Source organism: Anabas testudineus, chromosome 13, assembly GCF_900324465.2.
Source record: "Anabas testudineus chromosome 13, fAnaTes1.2, whole genome shotgun sequence".
Taxonomy (NCBI): domain Eukaryota; kingdom Metazoa; phylum Chordata; class Actinopteri; order Anabantiformes; family Anabantidae; genus Anabas; species Anabas testudineus.
In genome coordinates, this window is record NC_046622.1 from 20,299,592 (window position 1) to 20,326,053 (window position 26,462).

The 26,462-nt window shown below is 39.3% G+C and overlaps 3 protein-coding genes across 3 annotated transcripts; all 3 read right to left on the reverse strand.

The window, feature by feature from the left end:
• Positions 1-1,574: 1,574 nt before the first annotated feature.
• On the reverse strand, positions 1,575-5,314 carry LOC113165040 (extracellular calcium-sensing receptor-like). Its single transcript, XM_026364518.1, has 8 exons — positions 5,241-5,314; positions 4,599-4,893; positions 4,217-4,506; positions 3,719-4,014; positions 3,123-3,328; positions 2,785-3,006; positions 2,558-2,681; positions 1,575-2,473 (listed from the first exon to the last, which is right to left on the reverse strand). The coding sequence occupies exons 1-8, from the start codon at positions 5,297-5,299 to the stop codon at positions 1,575-1,577; spliced, it is 2,391 nt and encodes a 796-aa protein (XP_026220303.1). The 5' UTR covers positions 5,300-5,314.
• A 7,732-nt stretch (positions 5,315-13,046) lies between these two features.
• Positions 13,047-16,772, reverse strand: LOC113165056 (extracellular calcium-sensing receptor-like). The gene is made up of 8 exons (XM_026364519.1): positions 16,699-16,772; positions 16,058-16,352; positions 15,683-15,972; positions 15,188-15,483; positions 14,591-14,796; positions 14,255-14,476; positions 14,029-14,152; positions 13,047-13,945 (listed from the first exon to the last, which is right to left on the reverse strand). The coding sequence occupies exons 1-8, from the start codon at positions 16,755-16,757 to the stop codon at positions 13,047-13,049; spliced, it is 2,391 nt and encodes a 796-aa protein (XP_026220304.1). The 5' UTR covers positions 16,758-16,772.
• A 3,690-nt stretch (positions 16,773-20,462) lies between these two features.
• Positions 20,463-24,564, reverse strand: LOC113166288 (extracellular calcium-sensing receptor-like). Its single transcript, XM_026366354.1, has 8 exons — positions 24,266-24,564; positions 23,553-23,847; positions 23,169-23,458; positions 22,652-22,947; positions 21,976-22,181; positions 21,652-21,873; positions 21,447-21,570; positions 20,463-21,361 (listed from the first exon to the last, which is right to left on the reverse strand). The coding sequence occupies exons 1-8, from the start codon at positions 24,562-24,564 to the stop codon at positions 20,463-20,465; spliced, it is 2,631 nt and encodes an 876-aa protein (XP_026222139.1).
• Between the last annotated feature and the right edge of the window lie 1,898 nt (positions 24,565-26,462).

The window sequence follows — 26,462 nt, forward strand, 5'->3', positions numbered from 1 at the left end:
TACAAGCTGGTGATTGGTGACACATAACGGAATCTCACCTAGATTTCAAGAAGGTTACTGTACACTACCAGTCAAAGGTTTGGACACACCTTCTCCTTCACTAGGATAAGGATTCTTTATTTTTATTATTTTTAACAGTATACATCCAAGACTTCCAAACTAAGAAACAACACACATATAATTATGTAGTAAAAATAAACATGTTAAACACCCAAGAATATGTTTTATATTTTAGACTTCTCAAAGTAGCCACTTTTTGCGTTGAGTACAGCAGGTGTTACCTTTTTAGATTCAAACCATATTACTCTTTTCCTGCACGTATACTTGGATTTCCAGGTTTCTGGAGTGCATTTAACCACCTTCTACTTTTTACCAGTATGTCAACTGCCCCACCAGAGACAAAAAAACAGGCAGTCGATTTACCAATTGCTTAATTTTCCTGTTTTGTTCTGTAGATTTGACAACTGTGTGCAACTTGAAGGTTTCTGTTTAGATTTGGCACGGTTGACTAAAGGTATTTGGTGACTCTCTCCACACCTTCTTCCAGTCCACCACTGACAAATGTCTGTGCTCTTTTGCTCATCTCAGTCTTTTGTCTCAGTTTCAGTCTGCTTTTTCTTGGCAATTCTGCCATGAAGTTCAGCATATAGCGCAGTTGTCAGTTTAGGACCTGGGAGGTGTCTTTGTCTTAAACTACACACTCTCAGATATTTGTCTTCTTGCTCATTTGTGTTGCTGTTAAAGCCCGTTTGTGCTGCTCTCTGAAGGGAGTAGTTAACAGCATGATATGAAATTATAAGTTTCTTTGCAATTTCAAGCATTGATGAGCCTTCCTTTCTAAAAAAAAAAAAAAAGGTTTTGCACATAATCAATTAGCCGTATAAAACAATTAACTTAAATTAGCAGCCATACCAGGGGATTGATACAGAGGACTGACAATTGCTAACAATAGGCCTCTATTCAAAAAATGTACATCATTTATTAAATATTTGTGAAATGGATAAAATTGTTTGTTAATTGTATGAAAATGTAGGAGGAGGTAGTGACGAGCCGAGATGGGCAGGAGGTAGTGTATGTCCCTATCTATTGTGTACCTCCCTATATATAGGTAGGAATCCCCCCTATCTATATCCCTACTACCCTACTACTTTTTTTTTTGTGGGAGAAAAATCTATTCCTGTGTCACCCTTTAATACACACACAAGCTTATTTCTGATCTAAACATAAACCCCTGGGCTAATTTAGCAGAAATATGTGTTCAATTGATATATTTAAGCCATTTAATTGAACAGTTTATTTTTTCACTGTGAAAACTGTAGAAATTGATATTAATGATGAAACATCACTCCCTATTATTTGTACTGTAACATTACATTTACATTGTCTTGTGTGTTTATATCACATTGAACAAACACACAACTTTGGTATTCATTTTGAATTTATTTTACATTTTCAGCAGATGATGGTATTATTTCAAATTCAGAACATGACATCATTTAATGTAAATTGTTGGCTGTGTTGAATGTGGACAGCATAAGCTCTATATTGTATGTATATTTCCAATGATCCTAGGATTAATATTTCTTCAGTACATGTTTCTTAGTGTTCTTCTCTGGTTTAAACAATATGATAAAACACTTTGGAGCAAATATACACAGTATTAGTCCAAAACTAGATGCTAGAATAGCAAATATCTCCACAGCCACAGTAAATTTCCCAGGAGAGCTGACATAAGCTGGAATAAAAGTGATCCAGACTGCACAGAAGATCAACATGCTGAAGGTGATCAGTTTAGCTTCATTAAAATTATCAGGTAGTTTCCGAGCTAGGACAGCTAACACAAAGCAGAAGACAGCTAACAGTCCTATGTACCCAAGAACAGCCCAGAATGCAACAGATGAACCTAAGGCACACTCCAGGATGATTATTTTTTTATAGGTGGTTAGGTTTTTCATTGGAAAAGGAGGACTACGAACCAACCAAACAGAACATAATAAAACTTGTATGAATGTAAAAGACACTACAGTCATTCTCTGCTGTGGAGGACCAAACCATTTCATGACATTACTGCCTGGAAGTGTAGCTTTGAAGGCCATTAACACAACTATAGTTTTCCCAAGAACACAAGAGATACAGAGGACAAAGGTGATCCCAAACGCTGTGTGACGCAGCATACAGGACCACTCCGAGGGTGCTCCAATGAACGTTAATGAACATAAGAAACACAGAGTCAAAGAGAAGAGCAGCAGGAAGCTCAGCTCAGAGTTGTTGGCCCTGACAATCGGGGATGTTCTGTGGTGAAAGAATACAGTCGCTGTTATAACAGCCAGACAGGCACCACCGATGGAGAATGTAGCCAGGATGATTCCTAGGACCTCACTGAAGGAAAGAAACTCTACAGGCTTTGGGAAACAAGTGTCTCTCTCTGTGTTAGGCCAGAACTCTTTTGGGCAGGGGAAACAGTCAGTGGAATCTGAAAGAATGAATCAGAAAAAGTCTAAAATCTAAGTAATGCAGTAGATGTGGTAGATATGCATGTGGAAACATCTTATTTTACCTGTAGCATTGCTGATCTCTCCCTCAGGACATGGTATACAGTCATAACAGCAGATGGGTTTTCCTTTCTGCAGCACTTTATGAGTTCCTGGACGACAGCTGTCAGAGCACACTGACACAGGAACCTAAAAAACATACAGTATATACAGACAAAGTCAGACTGATATTGTATCACTCTTTGGTACAAGGTTCTCATGATTATGTTTATATTAAATTGTTGCTCCTCACTTGCGTCCTGCCCATCACCCAGGTTAAGTTCCTGTAGATATGGAACTCTTGGCCCACTGGCAGTGATGCATCATAGTACCCTACTGTCACCAACTCAATGCTGCCACTGCTACTTTTCTGCCAGTTAACCAGCTCATACATGGCCACAGGATCCCCGTTAGCATCAAATGACACATGATAACCATTTTGGGAAAAATTTACTTTCTTCAGCTCAGTAAGAATCTGTGACAATGAATTTAGGTCAAGCAGTGATGGAGAGACAAGAATAAAAAAAAGTGTCATTCTCTGTATGTAGTAAAGTAATATATAACATTCATTTTTTTTTTTTTTTAATTGACCTGTTTGGAGTCTATTCTGCTGAGTTTGTCACACTGAGTTGTAGAATTTGTCTCCTGACACACAGCATTGTGAATGGCATGAGCTATTGAATAAACAGCTTTGTACACCATGTTAGTGATGCGGAGCTGAGATGTGTCGGTGTACGGGACCTGGAGCTTTTGTATGTCTTCACTTCCATTGCATACATTCTCGTCTGTGGCAGCACCTGAAAAATATAGACACACACTCCTGATTTCTTTTAGCTCAGTCACATTACATTATATATTGTACACTAACCTTACAGTAAGTCTTGAAGAAAGGTGTGTTTCTACTATATACTGTGCATCTATTTACATTTCAAAGCACTATTTTGCACATTCAGAATCACATTAACATAAATACGTTACAAGACAAGTTCCATTTTAAAAATATCTTATATCTACTTCAGGTTTTTGTGTAGTATCAAAAGATTATAATAAATGTCTAGAGTTTCTCCTTGAGGCACCTGCTAACTTTTTAACACAGTATGCTCCACTGAGGCAGAACCACAAAGAACACTAATGTGTGACTATCACGTTATTTTAAAAAAAACAAACAAAAAAAGCACTATTCTCACTTTTTTCTAGTCTGCAGTTGAATGCATCCTCCCAGAATTCAGTAAGAATTGGGGAAACTGCCACTTTAGTGGGAGAGAGATCCAGCAGGAAGTCTCTCAGACCTGGGATGACAGATCGTGGAATACCAAATCCAATGGCTCCAGCACAGAAAGTGAACTTCAGCATGTCCGGGTGAGTCACCCAGGACTCACTGCCTATCCACTGACGAGGTGGAGAAGGCACAAGAGACAACTCCTCCATCAGTATCTTCATGTCTCCAAAGGATACAAATGCCACAACAACCAGAGATGTTGACCTGGAGGAATATTATACTTTCATTTAAAGGATATTTATTATATTTTAGAGCAATGAAATCAAAGGTGAAGAAAGCAGAAAGATAAATTGACAATTGCTGCTATTAACACACATACAAATTTTTTTTATTCTCCTATTTCATGGTTTTGTGAGCAGGTCTGTATTAAGACAGGGGACACAATTACAAGCCATGATGTAGAAACCTGTTGATAACATCAGCCACTCTCTGGATCCTGCTACGTGGGTGGGTGCGAGAGAAAGATTCAGAGTATTCAACGCAGATCCCCTCTTTCTGTGCTGCATTCAGGAAAGAAGCCATGCCATTATTTCCATAATCTGAATCTGAGCGGACAGCACCTATCCACGTCCAACCAAATTGTTTCACCAGCTTGGCCAGAGCTTCAGACTGAAACTGGTCACTGGGAATTGTTCTGAAGAAACTGGGATACTGCTGCTTATTGGACAAGCATGCACAAGTGGCAAAGTGGCTCACCTAATGGAAAATAACACAATATATTGTCTTAATAATTAATGGCACAATCCGAAAGCACATATTTAAACCACATTTTGCCAAAACATATTTACTTGAGGAATATTAAAGGACCCGATGACACGAGACATGCTGATGGATGGTGTGGACCCAGACTCACCAACAATAGCCATGACCATACCAGACTGTGAACAATTGTCACCAGTGTAAAACATTGGATCCAGGCCATTTGTAAGCTGGAATGCTACTTCCACTGCAATAGGAACTGAGGCACATGAGTCATGGATCTGATAACCGAGTCGGATGCCCGGAAGCAGTTTTACGTTGTTGTTAATCTCCTTAATGGCAAAGACCATTGCACGTGAGAAACGCAGTTCTCTGGAGTTAATTCTGCACACAGACAGTCAGTGCACATAAGAAAAGGACAGTTCTCAGTGGTAACAGAAAACGCACAATAAGCAAGTACAGTTCAGAGTTTTGGACAGTAACTCAAGCATCAAATCAGCCAAATACAGTGTCATGTTTTTTTTGAAACCTCATTCTTCTATTTCTGTCAGTATAATTTATCATTGACATGCTCACATACTGATTTGGCCATTAAAGTGATACAATTTTTAAACTTTCACATAAACAACATTGCAATAAGATTGTAATTACATCATACCAATTTCAGACAAACAGTTCTGCTGTCACACAGTTTAACAGCCATATATTCCCCAGTTCACCTTCTTACTAACCTCCCTGTGCACCTTAGTGGCTCAGGCATGGTGGTGTAGCTACGCTTCACTGTGTCCATGTTGCTATGTATGGAGAAAACACCCCCAATAACATAGTCACCATCCTTTGAGAATGAAGGTAGACGAGCAGAACCCTGCAGCTTACATATGACAGATGAAGCCTGAGATCTGACCACAGCACCATCTTGAGCCTGTGTGCAGCCAGTCCTTAGTTTCAGGCCACTCCCACAATCATTCAAATCAAGTGCTGAGTTCACTTCTAAGAAACTTAGAGCTAATCTCAAACTAATTATGAGAGCTGAGATCTCCATCCCCCAAGTGTATGTATGTGTGCTTAAGTGTTTTTGCTGGTTTATATAGCAAAAAGGAGGAGAGTTTTTTAGAAAACTCTCCTCCTTCTTCTGTACGTCAACTTATTATACACTGGAGAGACGGTGCCCTTGCTCATAATGGTCTTTACCTCCATGTCTTTTAGTTCTTCTGGTGACACTTAGTGAAAGTTGTATTGTACATACACCTCAAAGAAGTAAAACCTTAATATACAGGTGCTGGTCATATAATTAGAATATCTTCAAAAAGTTGATGTATTTCACCAATTCCATTCAAGAAGGGAAACTTGTATAATGAATACACTGATATATTTCAAGTGTTTATTTCTTTTAATTTTGATGATTATAACTGACAACTAATGAAAACCCCAAATTCAGTATCTCAGAAAATTAGAATATTACTTAAAACCAATAGAAAGAAAGGATCTTTAGAAATCTTGGCCAACTGAAAAGTATGAACATGAAAAGTATCAGCATGTACAGCACTCAATACTTAGTCGGGGCTCCTTTTGCCTGAATTACTGTAGCAATGCGGCGTGGCATGGAGTGGATCAGTCTGTGGCACCGCTCACGTGTTATGAGAGCCCGGGTTGCTCTGATAGTGGCCTTAAGCTCTTTTGCATTGTTGAGTCTGGAATATCGCTTCTTCCTCTTCACAATACCCCATATATTTTCTATGGGGTTTAAGTCAGGCAAGATTGCTGGCCAATTAAGAACAGGGATACCATGGTCCTTAAACTAGGTACTGGTAGATTTGGCACTGTGTGCAGGTGCCAGGTCCTTTTGGAAAATGAAATCTGCATCTCCATGAAGTTGGTCAGCAGCAGGAAGTGTTCTAAGACTTCCTGGTATACAGCTGCGTTAACCTTGGACCTCAGAAAACACAGTGGAGAAACACCAGCAGATGACATGGCACCCCAAACCATCACTGACTGTGGCAACTTGACCTCAAGCAACGTGGATTCTGTGCCTCTCCTCTCTTCCTCCAGACTCTGGGACCCTGATTTCCAAAGGAGATGCAAAATTTACTTTCATCAGAGAACATAACTTTGGACCACTCAGCAGCAGTCCAGTCCTTTTTGTCTTTAGCCCAGACGAGCTTCTGATGTCTGTTGTTCATGTCTTGCATACGTCTGTGCGTAGTGGTTCTTGAAGCACTGACTCCAGCTGCAGTCCACTTTTTGTGAATCTCCCCCACATTTTCGAATGGGTTTGGTTTCGCAATTCTCTCCAGGGTGCAGTTATCTTTATTGCCTGTACACTTTTTTCTACCACATCTTTTCCTTCCCTTCACCTCTCTATTAATGTGCTTGGACACAGAGCTCTGTGAACAGCCAACCCCGTTTTTAATGACCTTTTGTGTCTTGCCCAGCTTTGCAGGTGTTTTGAGATGGAAAAATCCTTTCTTTGTATTGGTCTTAAATAATAATCAAATTTTCTGAAATACTGAATTTGGGGTTTTCATTAGTTGTCAGTTATAATCATCAAAATTAAAAGAAATAAACACTTGAAATATATCAGTGTATTCATTATACAAGTTTCACTTCTTGAATGGAATTGGTGAAATACATCAACTTTTTGAAGATATTCTAATTATATGACGAACACCACTGTATTTAAAAAGGTACTGCAGCAGAGTCTGATGCCATAGCATGTTAAACTAAGCTATGGCAAAGTCTTACAGTTTAAGGCCTAATCTATGTTACAGTAGTGGTTTATTTTAGTTTAATTGCAGCACTGCTCTCCTTATACTAACATGAATTAAGAGAGAAGTCTGAACATTTTATGATATATACCTTATAACTTGGACAGGATCTTAGTGTCTGGGTGAGCAATGGATGGCTAGTGAAGCCTGGACAGCAGTCGAGGTACTCTGGACGCCTGAATTCATGCCGTATTTGGGTGGCACCCTGGGAATTGCTGTCTGTCAATGAGAAATTCCTGGGATGAGAGATTTTCTGTTACAAATATATCCTGACCTTCACCACAACAACAGCCATGAAAATAGTCTAGTAATAGTCTTTTTAAAAACAAACATCTGCCTGATAATCATAGTTGAGTTGTTTTAAAATCCTCATTATTACAATACTGAATTTCTCTCCTCAGGTCAATCAGTTTTGGGAGTACACATTTCAATGTAGATTTGCTCCACCTCCAGAAGGCTGGGTGGAAACTGGGGGAACAATGTGCACTGGGGATGAAGATCTAGAGACTGTAGAGACTGAGTTGCTGAATGTCTCAGACCTCAGGCCAGAGTACAATATTTACAAGGCTGTGTATGCTCTGGCACATGCCCTTGACGACATGCTGCGTTGTGTGCCAGGGAATGGGCCCTTCAGCAGACACAGCTGTGCTAGCTTCAAAACGCTGGAGCCGTGGCAGGTGTGATACAGCTCACACTGCACCTGTCTTTTCCTTATTTAAACCCTTAATGACATTATGAGGTGACAAACTAATCTCCTGATCTTGTTTATTTAGCCCCAGTCCAATCAGTCCTCTGGAGTGAAAACGTCTCATTTCTGAATTGTGTAAAACGCTGTTTCCCCATCACATAGTTTGGATAAGATTAGTTTAATAAGGTAGTTAAAGGAAAATCAATCCAAATTAGGACTACAGAAACAGTCAGTTCACTTGCAGTTGTACAGCAGTGTTACAGAGTTGAGTTTCTTCCTCGACGAGCACTATTTGGCTACATGCAGACATGAGCTACACACTGCACTGTTACTGAGAAATTACTGAAGGAATTAGTAGTTTGTCAACCTCTGTTTCTGAATGCAGACCCCTTATCTCCACCAGGAATGGCTGCAACATGGTCACGGTCTCTAAAATCAATGTTTCTGATTTCACCACACCACCTAAATTACAGTGTTACAAGTAATTAAAATGGATAGACTTTCTACATGAAAAGGTTTCCATTAGTGTAAAAACTTCAAATGCTGTTCTATTTATGTGTTACGTGCTTTCAAAACTCTTATCCATTTGTAGCTTGTACATTATTTGCAAAGAGTCAACTTCACTACATCATTTGGTGATCAAGTGTCTTTTGATGAGAACGGTGATGCTTTACCAATCTATGATATCATGAACTGGCTGTGGCTCCCTGATGGAAGAACTAAAGTTCAGAATGTGGGGGTAGTTAAAAAGTCACTTTTTAAAGGGGAAGAGCTCATACTTTATGAGGACAAAATCTTTTGGAACTTTGAATCTAAAAAGGTAACACCTGCTTTTCCCAAAATAGCTCATCTTGATTACAATTCACTGCCGTAAATATTCCCTCATCCCATGATATGCAATTCTGCTTCTTCATACAGCCACCTCAGTCAGTGTGCAGCAAGAGCTGTCCCCCAGGTACTTGTATGGTTCTTACTTCTATTCATAGAGCAATATGCATTGTCTGGCTTGTCTCTGCCTCACCAGCTCCTCATAAAAACACTCGGTACTACAATGACAAGATTGTTTTTAGTGTGTTGTAGGGTCAGTGGTTGGATTTACAGTGTTACTGGATTACATTGGTTTACTAGCTGTTCTCTGTTTCCTGTTAGCCTTTCTAGCAAGAAATCTTCCAGACAACTTCAATGAGGCCAAACTCATCACCTTCAGCATGTTGATGTCACGAGCTGGAGGAAGGACTCCATGGCTAGAGATAAGACAGGACAGGACTGAGTAGTCAATCTTTATTTATAGAGAACAATAGTAAATCAATGGGTACAACAGTGCCTGGATGGGAGAAGATGACGTAGGGCGAGTATGGTGATCTTGGTGGAAACCGGAAGTGACATCACATCCGAGATGGCTGACCAACAGAGAGCACATGGACAAAATGGAGGACAATAGAGATGGTGAATGGTGGCGACTGAAAACGGTGGAGAGTGTCCAGCAGTGTAACCAGAATAACACAGAAGCACAATGACAAACAGTCACAGAATGTGACGGAAACCAATGTCCAAAACACAGGGTGGGAAAACAGTCTAAGGTGATGTACAAGGCAGTCCAAACAGTTAATCCAAAGGCTAAACTCGGAGGTCAAGGGGAATCCAGGTCATACACAGTTAAACAGTTCGGAGATAAATCCGACAGGCAAAATCCACGACAGAAAGACAATCCAGGTCGAAACACAGGGAGATCCAAACAGAAACAGAGCAGAGAAAGGGAACAACGAGGGGAAACTCACAGAACCAGAGGGGTAGACAGGAAGCAGGGTCAGGTCAGGCTGGTCCAGTGAGGGGGAATCCAGGGTAGAAGGGGTGCAGGTCAGAGAAGGGGAATCAGGTAGATACAGGGAGAGGTCTGGTACTGTGAGCAGGGGGAATAACCAGGAATAAACAGAATTCACAGCACCAGGGGGTCAGGCAAGAGACGGGGTCCAGAGCAGGCCGAGTCCGAGAAATCCAAAACAAATCAGTCCAAGAGAAACGCTGGATAGTGTCCGGGAGTTAAGAACAGACTATATGGCAGGGGAGACAGGTGAGCAGGCCGGTATTTATAGAGTGGGGGAGACCAGGTGTAACCAATTAGGTGAGTGCATGTGATCAGACTGGGAAGAGGAAACAGGAAGTTGTCAAAATAAGAGCATGGGGGGAAACACAAGCAACAATGAGGCTGAAATCATGACAGTTGATCATCTGTGCTGTGTAGGTGGCTTTTATTCCTGGTTATGTACATTCCCCAGGAAAATACGCAAATGCAGTGGAGGTATTTGCAATTTTGGCCTCAGGTTTTGGTCTTTTGGTGGCTCTGTTTGGACCCAAATGTTATGTGATTCTACTGAAACCAGAAAGAAACAGAAAGGGAACGAAACCCCACCTAGAGACTCCAAGAGGGTACACCACCAGTCAAAAGTTTGGACACACCTTCTACTTCTCCAGGATAAGTGTTTTTTTCTTTTTTTTTTAGTATTTTTAACAGTATACATCCGTCTTCTAAACTATGAAATAACTCACATGGAATCATGTAGTAAAAAAAAAAACATGTTAAACACCCAAGAATATGTTTTATATTTTGGCCTTCCCAAAGTAGCCACTTTTTGTGTTGAGTACAGCTTTGCACACTAGCTAGTATTCTCAGCCTGATAGGTTAATCAATTGGGATGGTATTCCAAAAATCTCCAAGCAACTAGGAGAGCCAACAGGTACTGAATACCTGTTGGCTCCTATTCCTTTACCCTCTGCTCCAACTAATCTCAAACAATCTCAACTGGGTTCAGATCTGGTGATTGTGGACGCCAGATTATCTAATGCAGCTCTCCATCAAGAAAGATAATTTCTTAACTGTCATGTTAACAGGAAACCAGGCTTACCGTAATTGGGGTAGGGAATTAGGGAAACCTGATGACCAGGTTTTTAATTTGTTTGAGTGCACATGCATAACAAAGGCTGCCGATAGGTCGCTATTCTACAACTATCAGCTGAGAAGTACGTGTGGATGAAAGCAGAGATCATTACAGGAAGCTATTTAGCCTAATTTTTGCCTTAAAGTCTGCCTAAAATCCAAATTAAGCTGGAACCAACACAAAGTGAGAGAGAAAGAAAGCCTAGGACAGAGGAGAATACAGATTACTCTTTTACTGCATTTCTACATGGATTTCAGTAACTAGGTTTCTAGAATGCATTTAACCACAAATTTTTACCAGCATGTCAACTGCCCCACCAGGAACAAAAATTTACTTATTTACTACGATTTACTTACTGCAAACGTGCAGAATCTATACACTGCCACCAAACCACACTTATCACTGGGAACACCATGGAAAACTACCATCCCACCATCACCCCTCTTCACTCCACCCTTCCTCCGACATTCCCACAGCTAAAGAGCCTGTCCTGCTGAGAGAGACGTTCCTAACATGCAGATTAACAAAGCTCCACAGCTTCCTGGATTATTGACTACTGACAGACAGACCACAGTTTGTACAACTGCAAGGTCTGAGCAGGTACACAGCAGCACTGGAAAAAACACTGACCAAAAATCTCCACTAATGTCTTTTCTGTGTGGCTAATGGTTCAGTACACACAGACCATGTTTTGGGAATCTTCCAGATAACGGGATGCCTACAGGATGGCAGTGGATTTACCAATTGCTTAATTTTCCTGTTTTGTTCTGTAGATTTGAAAACTGTGTGTAACTTGAAGGTGCAATTGTATTTCTGTTTAGATTTGGCATTAATGAAGTATCTATCTACACTACTGCTCAAAAGATGATGACTTAGATATGTTATTGTTTTCCAAGGAAACTTGACATTCTCACATTGTCAGTTAGGAAGAACACTTTTTGCAGCAATTAGAGCCTGGCAGATTGTAAGCATCTTTACTTCCTTAAGGTCCCTTCCACTCTGTACAAAACTCAGACCAGACCATCATGCTGCCTCCGCCACGGTTGACTAAATGTATTAAGCACTGTTCTAGCATCTTTTCATCTTTTCAAGACCTCCAACTTGGACTCTCTCCACACCTTCTTCCAGTCCACCACTGTCAAATATGTGTTCTTTTGCTCATATCAGTCTTTTGTCTTAGTCTTAGTTTGAAATACAGCTTTTTCTTGGCAATTCTGCCATGAAGTCCAGCATATAGTGCAGTTGTCAGTTGAGGACCTGGGAGGCGTCTTTGTCTTAAACTACACTCTCTCAGATATTTGCTTTTTGCTCATTTGTTCATTAGAGCCTCACATTCTTTTTTCTGTTCCTGTTAAAGCCAGTTTGTGCTGCTCTCTGAAGGGAGTAGTTAACAGCATGATAAGAAATTTTAGGTTTCTTCACAATTTCAAGCATTAAGTAGCCTTCCTTTCTAAAAAAAAAAGGTTTTGCACATAATCAAGTAGCCGTATAAAACAATGAACTGAAATTAGCAGCAATACCAGGGGATTGATACAGAGGACTGACAATTGCTAATAATAGGCCTCTATTAAAAAATTTACATCATTTTTTAAACACGTTTGTGAAATAAATACAATTGTTTGTGAATTCCATGAAAATGTGTTTCTTTCTTTGGAAAACAAAAACATTTGCAAGTGATCTAAAACGTTTGAGCGGTAGTGTACCTCCTTATCTATAGGTAGTTTTTTTTTGTGGGAGTGAAAAATCAATTCCTGTGTCACCCTTTAATACAAACACAAGCATATTTCTGACCTAAACCTAAACCCTGGGCTAATTTAGCAGGAATATGTGTATTACATTGATATATTTAAACCATTTAATTGAACAGTTTATTTTTCATGTGAACACTGTAGAAATTGATATTAAGAATGAAACATCCCTCCCTATTTTTTTTACTGAACCTTACATTTACATTGTCTTGTGTGTTATATCACATTGAACAAACACACACAACTTTGGTATTCATTTTGAATTTATTTTACATTTTCAGCAGATGATGGTATTATTTCATATTCAGAACATGACATCATTTAATGTAAATTGTTGGCTGTGTTGAATGTGGGCAGCATAAGGCTCTATATTGTATGTATAATTCCAATGATCCTAAGATTAATATTTATTCATTACATGTTTCTTAGTGTTCTTCTCTGGTTTAAACAATATGATAAAACACTTTGGAGCAAATATACACAGGATTAGTCCAAAACTAGATGCCAGAATAGCAAATATCTCCACAGCCACAGTAAATTTCCCAGGAGAACTGACATAAGCTGGAATAAAAGTGATCCAGACTGCACAGAAGATCAACATGCTGAAGGTGATCAGTTTAGCTTCATTAAAATTATCAGGTAGTTTCCGAGCTAGGACAGCTAACACAAAGCAGAAGACAGCTAACAGGCCTATGTACCCCAACACTGTCCAGAATGCAACAGATGAACCTAATGCACACTCTAGGATGATTATTTTTTTGTAGGTGGTTAGGTTTTTCATTGGAAAAGGAGGACTACGAACCAACCAAACAGAACATATTAAAACTTGTATAAATGTGAAAGACACCACAGTCATTCTCTGCTGTGGAGGACCAAACCATTTCATGACATTACTACCTGGAAGTGTAGCTTTGAAGGCCATTAACACAACTATAGTTTTCCCAAGAACACAAGAGATACAGAGGACAAAGGTGATCCCAAACGCTGTGTGACGCAGCATACAGGACCACTCCGAGGGTGCTCCAATGAACGTTAATGAACATAAGAAACACAGAGTCAAAGAGAAGAGCAGCAGGAAGCTCAGCTCAGAGTTGTTGGCCCTGACAATCGGGGATGTTCTGTGGTGAAAGAATACAGTCGCTGTTATAACAGCCAGACAGGCACCACCAACTGAGAATGCAGCCAGGATGATTCCTAGGACCTCACTGAAGGAAAGAAACTCTACAGGCTTTGGGAAACAGGTGTCTCTCTCTGTGTTAGGCCAGAACTCTTTTGGGCAGGGGAAACAGTCAGTGGAATCTGAAAGAATGAATCAGAAAAAGTCTAAAATCTAAGTAATGCAGTAGATGTGGTAGATATGCATATGGAAACATGTATTTTACCTGTAACATTGCTGATCTCTCCCTCAGGACATGGTATACAGTCATAACAGCAGATGGGTTTTCCTTTCTGCAGCACTTTATGAGTTCCTGGACGACAGCTGTCAGAGCACACTGATACAGGAACCTGAAAACATACAGTATATACAGACAAAATCAGACTGATATCGTATCACTCTTTGGTACATGGTTGTCATAATTATGTTTATATTAAATTGTTGCTCCTCACTTGTGTCCTGCCCTCCACCCAGGTTAAGTTCTTGTAGATATGGAACTCTTGGCCCACTGGCAGTGATGCATCATAGTACCCTACTGTCACCATCTCAATGCTGCCACTGCTACTTTTCTGCCAGTTAACCAGCTCATACATGGCCACAGGATCCCCGTTAGCATCAAATGACACATGATAACCATTTTGGGAAAAATTTACTTTCTTCAGCTCAGTAAGAATCTGTGACAATGAATTTAGGTCAAGCAGTGATGGAGAGACAAGAATAAAAAAAAAGTGTCATTCTCTGTATGTAGTAAAGTAATATATAACATTCATTTTTTTTTTTTAATTGACCTGTTTGGAGTCTATTCTGGTGAGTTTGTCACACTGAGTTGTAGAATTTGTCTCCAGACACACAGCATTATGAATGGCATGAGCTATTGCATAAACAGCTTTGTACACCATGTTAGTGATGCGGAGCTGAGATGTGTCAGTGTACGGGACCTGGAGCTTTTGTATGTCTTCACTTCCATTGCACACGTTCTCGTCTGTGGCAGCACCTGAAAAATATAGACACACACTCCTGATTTCTTTTAGCTCAGTCACATTACATTATATATTGTACACTAACCTTACAGTAAGTCTTGAAGAAAGGTGTGTTTCTACTATATACTGTGCATCTATTTACATTTCAAAGCACTATTTTGCACATTCAGAATCACATTAACATAAATAAGTTACAAGACAAGTTCCATTTTAAAAATATCTTATATCTACTTCAGGTTTTTGTGTAGTATCAAAAGATTATAATAAATGTCTAGAGTTTCTCCTTGAGGCACCTGCTAACTTTTTAACACAGTATGCTCCACTGAGGCAGAACCACAAAGAACACTAATGTGTGACTATCACGTTATTTAAAAAAAAAACAAACAAAAAAAGCACTATTCTCACTTTTTTCTAGTCTGCAGTTGAATGCATCCTCCCAGAATTCAGTAAGAATTGGGGAAACTGCCACTTTAGTGGGAGAGAGATCCAGCAGGAAGTCTCTCAGACCTGGGATGACAGATCGTGGAATACCAAATCCAATGGCTCCAGCACAGAAAGTGAACTTCAGCATGTCCGGGTGAGTCACCCAGGACTCACTGCCTATCCACTGACGAGGTGGAGAAGGCACAAGAGACAGCTCTTCGAAAAGCATCGTCATGTCTCCAGAGGATACAAATGCCACAACAACCAGAGATGTTGACCTGGAGAAATATTATACTTTCATTTAAAGGATATTTATTATATTTTAGAGCAATGAAATCAAAGGTGAAGAAAGCAGAAAGATAAATAAATTGCTGCTATTAACACACATACAACATTTTTTTATTCTCCTATTTCATCGTTTTGTGAGCAGGTCTGTATTAAGACAGGGGACACAATTATAAGCCATGATGTAGAAACCTGTTGATAACATCAGCCACTCTCTGGATCCTGCTACGTGGGTGGGTGCGAGAGAAAGATTCAGAGTATTCAACACAGATCCCCTCTTTCTGTGCTGCATTCAGGAAAGAAGCCATGCCATTATTTCCATAATCTGAATCTGAGCGGACAGCACCTATCCACGTCCAACCAAATTGTTTCACCAGCTTGGCCAGAGCTTCAGACTGAAACTGGTCACTGGGAATTGTTCTGAAGAAACTGGGATACTGCTGCTTATTGGACAAGCATGCACAAGTGGCAAAGTGGCTCACCTAATGGAAAATAACACAATATACTTATTTATTGGCAAAATCAGGAAACACATATTCAAACCACATTTTACCAAAACATATTTACTTGAGGAATATTAAAGGACCCGATGACACGAGACATGCTGATGGATGGTGTGGAGCCAGATGTACCAACAATAGCCATGACCATACCAGACTGTGAACAATTGTCACCAGTGTAAAACATTGGATCCAGGCCATTTGTAAGCTGGAATGCTACTTCCACTGCAATAGGAACTGAGGCACATGAGTCATGGATCTGATAACCGAGTCGGACGCCCGGAAGCAGTTTTACGTTGTTGTTAATCTCCTTAATGGCAAAGACCATTGCACGTGAGAAGCGCAGTTCTCTGGAGTTAATTCTGCACACAGACAGTCAGTGCATATAAGAAAAGGACAGTTCTTAGTGGTAACAGAAAGCGTACAATAAGCAAGTACAGTTCAGAGTTTTGGACAGTAACTGAAGCATTAAATCAGCCAAATACAGTGTCATGTTTTTTTGAAACCTCATTCTTCTATTTCTGTCAGTATAATTTATCATTGACATGTTCACATACTGATTTGGCCATTAAAGTGATACAATTTTTAAACTTTCACATAAACAACATTGCAACAAGATTGTATTCACATCATACCAATTTCAGACAAACAGTTCTGCTGTCACACAGTTTAACAGCCATATATTCCCCAGTTCACCTTCTTACTAACCTCCCTGTGCACCTTAGTGGCTCAGGCATGGTGGTGTAGCTACGCTTCACTGTATCCATGTTGCTATGTATGGAGAAAACACCCCCAATAACATAGTCACCATCCTTTGAGAATGAAGGTAGACGAGCAGAACCCTGCAGCTTACATATGACAGATGAAGCCTGAGATCTGACCACAGCACCATCTTGAGCCTGTGTGCAGCCAGTCCTTAGTTTCAGGCCACTCCCACAATCATTCAAATCAAGTGCTGAGTTCACTTCTAAGAAACTTAGAGCTAATTTCAAACTAATTATGAGAGCTGAGATCTCCATCCCCCAAGTGTATGTATGTGTGCTTAAGTGTTTTTGCTGGTTTATATAGCTTTTTAGAAAACTCTCCTCCTTCTTCTGTACGTCAACTTATTATACACTGGAGAGACGGTGCCCTTGCTCATAATGGTCTTTACCTCCATGTCTTTTAGTTCTTCTGGTGACACTTAGTGAAAGTTGTATTGTACATACACCTCAAAGAAGTAAAACTTTAATATACAGGTGCTGGTCATATAATTAGAATATCTTCAAAAAGTTGATGTATTTCACCAATTCCATTCAAGAAGGGAAACTTGTATAATGAATACACTGATATATTTCAAGTGTTTATTTCTTTTAATTTTGATGATTATAACTGACAACTAATGAAAACCCCAAATTTAGTATCTCAGAAAATTAGAATATTACTTAAAACCAATAGAAAGAAAGGATCTTTAGAAATCTTGGCCAACTGAAAAGTATGGACATGAAAAGTATGAGCATGTACAGCACTCAATACTTAGTCGGGGCTCCTTTTGCCTGAATTACTGCAGCAATGCGGCGTGGCATGGAGTGGATCAGTCTGTGGCACCTCTCACGTGTTATGAGAGCCCGGGTTGCTCTGATAGTGGCCTTAAGCTCTTTTGCATTGTTGAGTCTGGAATATCGCTTCTTCCTCTTCACAATACCCCATAGATTTTCTATGGGGTTTAGGTCAGGCAAGATTGCTGGCCAATTAAGAACAGGGATACCATGGTCCTTAAACTAGGTACTGGTAGATTTGGCACTGTGTGCAGGTGCCAGGTCCTTTTGGAAAATGAAATCTGCATCTCCATGAAGTTGGTCAGCAGCAGGAAGTGTTCTAAGACTTCCTGGTATACAGCTGCGTTAACCTTGGACCTCAGAAAACACAGTGGAGAAACACCAGCAGATGACATGGCACCCCAAACCATCACTGACTGTGGAAACTTGACCTCAAGCAACGTGGATTCTGTGCCTCTCCTCTCTTCCTCCAGACTCTGGGACCCTGATTTCCAAAGGAGATGCAAAATTTACTTTCATCAGAGAACATAACTTTGGACCACTCAGCAGCAGTCCAGTCCTTTTTGTCTTTAGCCCAGACGAGCTTCTGATGTCTGTTGTTCATGTCTTGCATATGTCTGTGCGTAGTGGTTCTTGAAGCACTGACTCCAGCTGCAGTCCACTCTTTGTGAATCTCCCCCACATTTTCGAATGGGTTTGGTTTCGCAATTCTCTCCAGGGTGCAGTTATCCCTATTGCCTGTACACTTTTTTCTACCACATCTTTTCCTTCCCTTCATCTCTCTATTAATGTGCTTGGACACAGAGCTCTGTGAACAGCCAGCCCCTTTTTTAATGACCTTTTGTGTCTTGCCCACCTTGTTCAAGGTGTCAATGGTTGTCTTTTGGACAACTGTCAAATCAGCAGTCTTCCCCATGATTGTGTAGCCTACAGAACTAGACCAAAAGACCATTTAAAGGCCTTTGCAGGTGTTTTGAGATGGAAAAATCCTTTTTTTTGTATCTAATTTTTTAGTGTCTGGGTGAGCCACAGATGTTCAATACTAAAAGACGTCCACAGAAGATATTCCCTTGCAGCAAATTGTGTTGACAAATATGGGCCGGACATGAAGTTACAATAACCTTGAACTTTGAGTTTCTTTAATTTTGTTTTGTTTTTTGTTTTTTTCTTTTTGAGTGATTTTGTGAGCTACAATAAGCTCTTAACTTTTACAGGCAATACATCTCTTCAGAGTAAATATTTTTTTTTATATTTTACTCAGTCTCTTCCATTTCTTGCTTTTATCAAACAGAAGGTGAATGTCTCCAAACCCTCATGTTATTCCTGATGAGAATCACTGAACTTTTCCACCACTTCTCCACACGTGATTAATGTGTAAATATTGCTTGTAGTCTTTTTTTGGTACTGTGGAGAGTTGTTCACCCACTCCCATGTTGAAACAAACACCAATGCATGGCAACCTAATGAGGCCTGTGGGTGTATCTTTTTCACTATCTTTCATCGAATCTCTTGCATTGAAACAGTTTGCCTGTAGTGATCCTACCAAGCCTATTACCCCATGTCATGAATAAAGTCAGTATCCAGTTTTATTTTGATTTTTTTTCATCCTGGTTCTACTCCTACTCACGCACTATTGACACTAATCAACCCAATTATAAGAACCCGTGCCTGGCCCTATATAAACAAGGTCTCAAGGTTCTGCTAGTCTTTCTGATTTCTGCCTGTTTTTGACCAATTTCAGCCTAAATCCAGTCAAGTGGAATTAGGTGTGATTCTGATTATCTCCTCTGTGGACTTCTGATTCTGCCTCTGGCCCCAAGGCTCAGACAGCCTCCCTGTGGTTTTTTCTTGGCACACTTTTCTGTTTTAGACTGTGGATTCTGTCTGTTTGATTTTGATTTCTCTGGATTATGTATAGATATTGTGCTGTTGAACAGCATCTATGTTGAACTGAAGTCCAAAGTCTTCTTTACTTTCTTGTACATTACTGCATAAAAGCACTCCTTAAAGTTCACACTAGGTTGGTGCTATTGTTTAGGTTTTTGACCTGGGTCTTATGATACTATTACAGAAAGTAAATGTGTTTTATAACTTGTCCTCTGTACACACAACATTGAATTTGAAATTAAACACTCGAGATGTGAGTGAAGTTGAGACTTTCAGTTTTAATTCAAATAATATGACAAATGTGTGGCATTAACCATTCAAGAATTACACCAAATAGCATACACACAGCCCCAAGTTCCAGACTTCAGGCAGTCATTGACTACAAATGATTTTTATTCAATTAAAGACAATTCTTTTAATATGCTAGTTTATTCTATTATTAATGAGACCCCCAAAGTGTGTTTCGTTGTGGGTGTGTATGTGTGTGGTTAATGCTACAAGTTTGACAAACTTCTTGAAATAAATCTGAAACTCTTAAATTTGCTCACATCTTGATTGTTCATTTCAAATACAACATGGTGTGTATAACTCAAAATCCTTATCCCAATCTCATATATTTTCTCTATGTATCTATACATTTTTCAGTATGTATCTATATAATCAACATCACACCACATATAATTATTTTCTATTTTTAAGTGGTCTTAATTGAAAGTTCTGACAATACAGTTGATTAAATATATCCAGCTTATGTTATCAATACTACTATATCATATACCTTTAATTATCTCCTGCAATATACATCAAGTGTGCAGTTATATTTTTAAAATTCAAATCATGTTCAAAAAGCAGTTCTTCAAAATATTAGGAACTCACATTGTTTTATGAATTTTGACTTTATTTTAATGTTTTCGGATTAAAGTGGAAATTATTTGTAAACATTATGAGTAAAAAAGATCAGAAAATTACATTACATATTTAACATAAAATATTTAGCCATTGACCTATATACTGGATGTTGATTGGATGGTAACTATTTCCAGAAGATTAGGTTTTGTTCATGACATGTTTCTTAGTGTTCTTTTCTGGTTTAAACACTATGATAAAACACTTTGGAGCAAATATACACAGTATTAGTCCAAAACTAGACGCTAGAATTGCAAATATCTCCACAGCCACAGTAAATTTCCCAGGAGAACTGACATAAGCTGGAATAAAAGTGATCCAGACTGCACAGAAGATCAGCATGCTGAAGGTGATCAGTTTGGCTTCATTAAAATTATCAGGTAGTTTCCGAGCTAGGACAGCTAACACAAAGCAGAAGACAGACAGTAGTCCTATGTACCCCAACACTGTCCAGAATGCAACAGATGAACCTAATGCACACTCCAGGATGATTTTCTCTTTGTATGTAGTTAGGTTTTTCATTGGAAAAGGAGGACTAAGAACCAACCAAACAGTACATATTAAAACTTGTATGAATGTAAAAGACACCACAGTCATTCTCTGCTGTGGAGGACCAAACCATTTCATGACATTACTACCTGGAAGTGTAGCTTTGAAGGCCATTAACACAACTATAGTTTTCCCAAGTACACAAGAGATGCAGAGGACAAAGGTGATCCCAAACGCTGTGTGACGCAGCATACAGGACCACTCCGAGGGTGCTCCAATGAACGTTAATGAACATAAGAAACACAGAGTCAAAGAGAAGAGCAGCAGGAAGCTCAGCTCAGAGTTGTTGGCCCTGACAATCGGGGATGTTCTGTGGTGAAAGAATACAGTCGCTGTTATAACAGCCAGACAGGCACCACCGATGGAGAATGTAGCCAGGATGATTCCTAGGACCTCAGTGAAGGAAAGAAACTCTACAGGCTTTGCGAAACAGGTGTCTCTTTCTGTGTTAGGCCAGAACTCTTTTGGGCAGGGGAAACAGTCAGTGGAATCTGAAAGAATGAATGAGAAAAAGTCTAAAATCTAAGTAATGCAGTAGATGTGGTAGATATGCACGTGGAAACATGTTTTTTTTACCTGTAGCATTACTGATCTCTCCCTCAGGACATGGTATACAGTCATAACAGCAGATGGGTTTTCCTTTCTGCAGCACTTTATGAGTTCCTGGACGACAGCTGTCAGAGCACACTGATACAGGCACCTGAAAAGTCAGACAGATATAGTATCACTCTTTGGTACATGGTTGTCATGATTATGTTTATATTCAATTATTGCTCATCACTTGTGTTCTGTCCTCCACCCAGGTGAGGCTCTTGTAGATATGGAACTCTTGGCCCACTGGCAGTGATGCATCATAGTACCCTACTGTCACCAACTCAATCCTGCCACTGCTGCTTTTCTGCCAGTTAACCAGCTCATACTTGGGCACAGGATCCCCGTTAGCATCAAATGACACATGATAACCATTTTGGGAAAAGTTCACTTTCTTCAGCTCAGTAAGAATCTGTGAGATTTAGCAAGAAACAGAAAGGATGAAAGCATGTATTATAGTTTTTTTTTTTTCTTTTAAAGGCACTCGAGTGTTCAATAATTAGTTTCAACTGACCTGTTTGGAGTCTATTCTGGTGATCTTATCACACTGAGTTGTAGAATTTTTTTCCTGACACACAGCATTATGAATGGCATGAGCTATTGCATAAACAGCTTTGTACACCATGTTAGTGACACGAAGCTCAGATGTGTCGGTATACGGGCTCTGGAGCTTTTGTATGTCTTCTGTTCCATCACAGACACGCTTGTCTGTGGCAGCACCTGAAATATATGAAAACAGAGAAGTTTGTTTTGTTTAATTGCTCTCTTTTGTTGTCTTTTTTTTGTATTTACAACAAATGCAGACATTAATGTAATTATTTGTTCCAATTTCTTTTGGATGTGAAACAATAAATCGGAGAAAAAAGATTCTGTGATTCTGATGGCCTGACTGGGCTGTATTCACACTATACACTTGTGTCCAGGATATCATTGTTGACCTGGTACAGACAAAACATCTACAATACAGCATCAACAGATTACGTGGGGTTCTTTACAGAGGTAAAACATATGTCTACCTCATGTTTAGTTCAATATCAACACATTTCAATTAAGGTCTAGTGATTGGTCTTGAAAGAACTGTTTTAAAACTTGAAACTCCAATCAGGCAGGCAGGTAACAAAACAACACAGCATTACCACACAGACCCAACTGTAACCATGTTAATTAACAAAAAAGTACAACTTTCTCACGTTTTTTCAGACTGCAGTTGAATGCATCCTCCCAGAACTCAGTAAGTACTGGGGAAGCTGCCACTTTAGTGGGAGAGAGATCCAGCAGGAAGTCTCTCAGACCTGGGATGACAGATCGTGGAATACCAAATCCAATGGTTCCAGCACAGAAAGTGAACTTCAGCATGTCTGGGTGAGTCACCCAGGCCTCACTGCCTATCCACTGACGAGGTGAAGAAGGCACAAGAGACAACTCCTCCATCAATAATTTCATTTCTCCAAAGCCTGCAAATGCCACAATAACTATAGCTGTTGACCTGGGGAGATAAAAACAATTAAGTTTGAAAGATATATCAAGATTATAATATAAAGAATCCTGACAGTGACTGACTATCAATAATACTATTAATTTTAAATGATTACTTGCCAATCCGGAACTAACAGAGAAAAATTAATTTCCAATCTTCTTTTGATAAACTTTTTTTACATGTAATGTGAAAAATGTAAGGAACACAAGCACAATAAGTTGTGTAGAAACCTGCGAATCACATCAGCCACTCTCTGGATCCTGCTACGTGGGTCATTACGATAGAAAGACACTGAGTATTCAACACAGATCCTCTCTTTCTGTGCTGCTTTCAGGAAAGTTGCCATGCCATTATTTCCATAGTCTGAATCTGAGCGGACAGCACCTATCCACGTCCAACCAAATTGTTTCACAAGCTTGGCCAGAGCTTCAGCCTGAAACTGGTCACTGGGAATTGTTCTGAAGAAACTGGGATACTGCTGCTTATTGGACAAGCATGCACAAGTGGCAAAGTGGCTCACCTAAAAGAAAACAACATCATATAATCCTTTAACAGCATTAAAGATCAGCATGAACATATTTGAAAAAAGTTCGCCGGAAATTTTACATATTTACTTGAGGAACATCAAAGGGTCCGATGACACGCGACATGCTGATGGATGGTGTGGACCCAGACTCACCAATAATAGCCATCAACATACCAGACTGTGAGCAGTTGTCGCTGGTGTAATACACTGGATCCAGGCCATTTGTAAGCTGGAATGCCACTTTTACTACCATGGTAACTGAGGCACATGAGTCATGGATCTGATAACCGAGTGTGATGCCTGGAAGCAGCTTGGTGCTGTTGTTAATCTCCTCAATCGCAAAGATCATTGCACGTGCAAAGTGCAGTTCACGTGGTTCAATTCTGGACACACACACACACACACACACACACAAACACACACACATCAAGATGTATATATGCTAAAGATTTACAATTTTAACATAAAAATAAAACAATGAAGGAGAACTGCAATTTTGGTCATGGACACCTTAGCTGCACTTCATCTGTCAGACAAATATACCTGAGAAAAAAAACAAAATTCAACAACATAACTATATTTTTAGTTAAAAACACAGAAAGTGCTTTTTTTTTTTCATATAGGCACACTTAAGCAAGTTAGCAAGTCAAGCAAATATTGATTTGGCTAGAAAATATATTTTTAGATTCAAATACAACATAAACATTACGCAAAAAGGTTATATTCATATCATTCAAATTAAAGGTTTTGGTTCCCACATAATCCAACATTCTTTTTTATCCCCCTGTTCTTCTTACTAACCTCCCTGTGCACACTACAGGTTCAGGCATGGTGGTGTAGTTATGCTTCACTGCTTGCAAGTTGTAATGTATAGAGAAAACTCCACCAATAATGTAGTCACCACCCATTGAGAACGCAGCTAGACGAGGGGTACTCTGTAGCTGACATGTGCTAGATGAATCCTCAGTACCGACTTCGATACCAGCTTTAAGCTGTGCATAGCCATACCATTGTTCAATAACATCCCCAGAGCCATTTAAAGCAAGAGCTGAATTCATCTCAAACAAACCCAAAGCAATAAACAAAGCACACATCTCCATCCTCAAGTGTATGCATCTGCATACAGTTATTACATATTCACTGATTTATATAACTTTTTAGACAACAGTTTCCCTCCTTACTCTGCGTCAGCTCATGCTGCATCAGAGAGAGAGGGAGAGAGAGAGAGAGAGAGAGTGCTTACCCAGAGACTAATCTTAAGCCTTTTAGTTCTTTGGGCTACATGTACTATATGACCTCTACTAAGTACACCTGTTTCTTTTCTCCTCTTGCAAAGTTGTTATTGGAAAGATCTCTCAAATTTTGTCCTACCCTGTTGGGTCAGACGGTTGTTATACAAAGCCAGTTTAAAATAATGGTAATAAGACATAATTTTTCTTACGCTAGTGTTTTGTTTTAATTTTAAGCAGTGGTGATATTCTCATGAGCACATGCTATATAATCACACTTTACATTTAGTTATTTGGCAGACGCCTTTATCCAGGCAACTTACAAGTGAGGTACAAAGCATGTAAATATCTAAGACAAGGAGACAAACTTTACAGTAAAGTGCTGCTTCACTTCTGAAAAAAGGTGTAGTAAACACTATTGAGGGGCCTGTTAACTATAATGGTCAGCGTAAGTGTACCAAATGTTATGAATGAGTAAAACACAGTGAGACTTTCTTTTCGTGGTAAGGACAGTTTCAGGCTAGTTTTGCGTTGATATTGTTGATGTATTTTTTCTCTGCTTTTACAACCCTGTCATGGAGGCAGCAGGTAGTAGCTCAGACAATCCCAGTTTACCTTCAATGCAAATGAGGTTTACCAAAGTCTGTGCTGCAGCCATATATGACGGCTACCAAGTTGGTTACATGTGGCCTAAGGTGTATGGTACGAGGTCCACCTATGAACTACCTTATGTTTGAACAGTCATAAACAACTAGACAATCAATGTTTGGTACTGAAGTTCAATGACGAAACAACTGACACACCATTTATTGCTTTTATTAAGTACTCCACTATAACAGTAGCCACCAGGAGAATGAAAGAAGGCCGTCTGCATTCCAGACAAAAGGCTTTACTTTCCTGCAGGCACGATGTCTGGTATCAGTTGCATTTTTGATATGTGCAGTGTTGTCATGTCATGTTGATATGTATATAATGAAGCCGATATGCTTCTATTTTAATCAATCTACCTGTCAACATTTCCCCTTTGCATGTCACACATAAAATCAACATCTAAATATTTGTATGCCTTAGCATAAGATAATATTATCAAATATTAATATTATTTGGTCAATGTGCATACAACTATCCATAGAAAGTAAGTATTTCTACAGAAAGTAGCAAAATATATCAAGTAAACATAGCTCACACAATCTAGCTTCCAATATGCTATTACTATGGTATGCTCATAGAATGATGGTTTACAAGATGTAAACAAGTTGGGTTTTTTTGTTGTTGTTTTTTTGCTGCACATTCAAAGTGAAACAGGTAAAACCAAAAGAATCTTATCTTAATGTAGTTTTCTAGCCAAGCTTTCACAATCATTGTTGGGTATTGAAGCAATTTGGCATAGTGGCAGGTGATGGTATTGCAACTTACGGTACACAAAAAAGTATTTTTCTCTTAGTGAATCATTGCTAAATGAGCTGTAAAACCATGAATGTAATTTCTCTAAGCATGGCACACCTTCTTGGAAAGTTAAGAAGAGTCATAGAATTATTTTGTTTTTTCCCCATTTTTATGTGTGGGGCTCCAAGAGGCACAAATGGAGGTCGTGGCAAGTTTGCATTCTCCAAAAGCCAATATATTGGGTAATTCTAAAGGCTTGAATCTGATAAAAAAAAAAAAAAGAATGTTTTTTCAGACAATGCATACTGACCAATTTTAATAGGACAGAATGGGCACCATATTCCAGTTTGGCATCTAGTTCCTTTAATACATCCATTTTTTTA